The 3,558-nt window shown below is 48.7% G+C and overlaps 1 protein-coding gene across 1 annotated transcript; it reads left to right on the top strand.

Annotated features, from left to right (window-relative positions):
- The first annotated feature begins 2,336 nt into the window (after window positions 1-2,336).
- Window positions 2,337-3,281, top strand: LOC132583062 (olfactory receptor 4E1-like). The gene has a single exon (XM_060254728.1). It carries the CDS (start codon window positions 2,340-2,342, stop codon window positions 3,279-3,281), a length of 942 nt encoding a protein of 313 aa, XP_060110711.1. The 5' UTR covers window positions 2,337-2,339.
- The last annotated feature ends 277 nt before the right edge of the window (window positions 3,282-3,558 follow it).

Raw genomic sequence — 3,558 nt, forward strand, 5'->3', positions numbered from 1 at the left:
TTGGCTTTGTGTCTGTAGCCCAACAGAGCATCTGAATATTGGGGAAGGGGAATAAAGAAATGGGCATATGACACAGGTCAGCTGCCACTGATAATATACCAGCAACCAATAAACTGAAGGGAGGATAGACCACATTTGCGGAGGGAGGATATGCCACATTTGTGGAGGGAGGATAGACCACATTTGTGGAGGGAGGATATGCCACATTTGTGGAGGGAGGATAGACCACATTTGCGGAGGGAGGATATGCCACATTTGTGGAGGGAGGATATGCCACATTTGCGGAGGGAGGATATGCCACATTTGTGGAGGGAGCGTATGCCACATTTGTGGAGGGAAGATAGACCACATTTGTAGAGGGAGGATATGCCACATTTTCCAAGTTGAGTTAGTTGAGATACGAGCTATACATTACCTGATGTTGCGTGGTTCTTTTTGAAGCAGCTGTTATTTTAACCCCAAAATAGTTTTGGGGCAGGATGCAAATCAATGTAGTGGAAAGGAGAAATGGCTTAGATTTCTGCGGTCATTTCCGGCTTAAAATAACCTTCCAAGTTGCTTTATCACTTGGAATGGTTAAACATATCCAGGATCCATATGCAGATTCCCTTGCAAGTGAAAAGGCAGTTCAGGGAGGGGCAGAATGAGGATTTGAACCCAGAGATTCAGATCTTAACCTGAGACTTGCTATTCCACACAGACTCTCAGGCATAAAGTTGAAGCCCTGGCATTGGCATTTCTACCTTTCATCAGAGCACTGCCCCAGTCTTATGCAGTGGGATAATCAAAGGGATGGCGATAGTTTAGCGCTACTGCACAGTATCACTACCACGCATGCACAGTTTTAAAAAGCAGAGGGCAGGCGACCTGACAGCAGCAGCGACAACATCGCTAATGTCGGCTGCCTTCTAAAATCAGGGCTTTTTTGTAGCAGGAACTCCTTTGCATATTAGGCCACACCCCCGTGATGTAGCCAATCCTCCAAGAGCTTGGAATTCTAGCTGGGCTCCTTTGCATATTAGGTCACACCACCTCGATGTAGCCAATCCTCCAAGAGCTTGGAATTCTAGCAGGGGCTCCTTTGCATATTAGGCCACACCCCCGTGATGTAGCCAATCCTCCAAGAGCTTGGAATTCTAGCTGGGCTCCTTTGCATATTAGGTCACACCCCCTGATGTAACCAATCTTCCAAGAGCTTGGAATTCTAGCTGGGCTCCTTTGCATATTAGGTCACACCCCCTGATGTAGCCAATCTTCCAAGAGCTTGGAATTCTAGCTGGGCTCCTTTGCATATTAGGTCACACCCCCTCGATGTAGCCAATCTTCCAAGAGCTTACAGGGCTCTTCGTGCAGGGCCTACTGTAAGCTCCAAAAGGATTGGCTGCATCAGGGAGGTGTGGTCTAATATGCAAAGGAGTTCCTGCTACAAAGAAAAGCCCTGATTTTAATACTGAATATTTGATCCTGCGCAGAAAAGAAAACATCAAATTTAAATCAGGAACCCCTTTAAGACACTACCGCAAAAAGGAAGAGATGCAGAACATGCAACTCAAAGCTACTTCCAACGACTGGAGATCAACCACCCAGAAAATTGGGAGTAAGGTCAGCATGCAGAACAGACCATGGTTTTCCTCCTTAATCAGCTTTTCCCCACAGTTGATCAAAGTGACGTGGGGAATTCACTGCCACAAGAAGTGGCAGAGGCTACAAGCATAGACAGCTTCAAGAAGGGATTAGATGAACATACGGAGCAGAGGTCCATCAGTAGCTATTAGCCACAAGGTATAGATGGAATACTATGTCTGAGGCAGTGACGCTCAGTCTGTCTTCTTAGTTCTTGGGAAGCAACAGTGGGAGGCTTCTGAAGTTCTAGCCCCACTGGTGGACCTCCTGAGGTTTGGCCACTGAGTGACAGAGTGTTGTGCTGGATGGTCCATTGGCCTAATCCAACATGGCTTGTCTTATGTTCTCATGTCTGGGGCAGGGATGCTCTGTATTCTTGGTGCTTGGGGGCCACAGTGGGAGGATTTCTGGAGTTCTGGTCCTACTGGTGGCACCTGAGCTTTGGCCACTGTGTGACACAAAGTGTTGGGCTAGATCTTCTATTGGCCTGATCCAACATGGCTTCTCTTATGTTTTTATGAAGTCAGTTCAGCTCAGCAGAATAGTTAGGAGAGAGGGCATGAGGGACAGTAAGAACCAGGTGAATAGAGAGTCCAACTGAAAGCATCCATGCTCAGCTTCGGTTGTTCATATTGGATGATTGGGATCTGAGATCTCTGAAGCCTTCATGGCAACTTTCTGCTCCTTCATTCTTTCCAACTGCAGCTGTGGTCAACATGGTCCTTGCAAATGACACCACCGTGAAAGCATTCATCCTCTCGGGCCTGACCACAAACCACAACGTTGAACTGGCACTCTTTGGTCTCTTCATAGCCATCTACACCTCCATCCTCATTGGCAACATCCTCATTGTGGTCACGATCATCTATGATCAACACCTCCACACCCCAATGTACTTCTTCCTCAGCAACCTCTCCTTCATTGACGTTTGCCATTCCTCGGTGGTCATGCCCAAGATGCTCGCCGACTTCCTGACAGAGACCAAGACCATCTCTTTCGGAGAATGCATAGCCCAGATGTTTTTCCTCCACCTCTTTGCCTGCACGGAGATCTTCCTCCTCACCATCATGGCTTACGACCGCTATGCCGCCATCTGCAATCCCCTCCATTACACCACCATCATGAGCCGCCAGGTCTGCCTCCAGTTGGCCATAGCCATGTGGTTGGGCGGGCTGATCCATTCCATTGCCCTGACTGCTCTGACGCTCAACTTGCCTTACTGTGGACCCAACTCCATTGACAACTTCTTCTGTGATGTGCCCTTGGTCATCAAACTGGCCTGCGCTGACACCTACGTCTTCGAAATCCTCATAGTCTCCAACTCGGGGCTGATCTCGGTTGTCTGCTTTGTAGTTCTGGTGGTCTCCTACGTGGTCATCCTCATCTCCTTGAGGAACCGCTTCTCTGAGGGACGGCGGAAGGCTCTGTCAACTTGTGCTGCTCACCTGACTGTCGTGACTTTCTTCTTGGGCCACTGCATCTTCATCTACCTCAGACCAGCCAAGAGCCTGGCTGCGGACAAGGTGGTTTCTGTTTTCTTCACGGCCGTCACTCCCCTTCTCAACCCAATCATCTACACCCTCCGCAATGAGGACATGCTGAATGCTCTGAACAAATTACAAGGGCGACAGGTTGCTTCAGAAGGGAAAGGGTATTAATGGGGAGGGGCTGTGGTTCAGGGGTAGAGCAGTTGCTAGGCATGCAGAAGGTCTCATGTTCAATCCCCAACATCTTCAGTTAAAACGGATCTGAGGTAGTAGGAGATGTGGAATAGAGGATGGTGTGGAATTGTTTTCTCTGGCCCCAGAAGGTTGGCCCCAGAACCAGTGGGTTGAAATTAAATCAAAAGAGCTTCTGGTTCAATATTAGGAAGAACTTCCTGAGTGTTAGAGCGGTTCCTCAGTGGAACAGGCTTCTTCAGGAGGTGGTGGGCTC

The sequence above is a fragment of the Heteronotia binoei genome, chromosome 15, assembly GCF_032191835.1.
Source record: "Heteronotia binoei isolate CCM8104 ecotype False Entrance Well chromosome 15, APGP_CSIRO_Hbin_v1, whole genome shotgun sequence".
Taxonomy (NCBI): domain Eukaryota; kingdom Metazoa; phylum Chordata; class Lepidosauria; order Squamata; family Gekkonidae; genus Heteronotia; species Heteronotia binoei.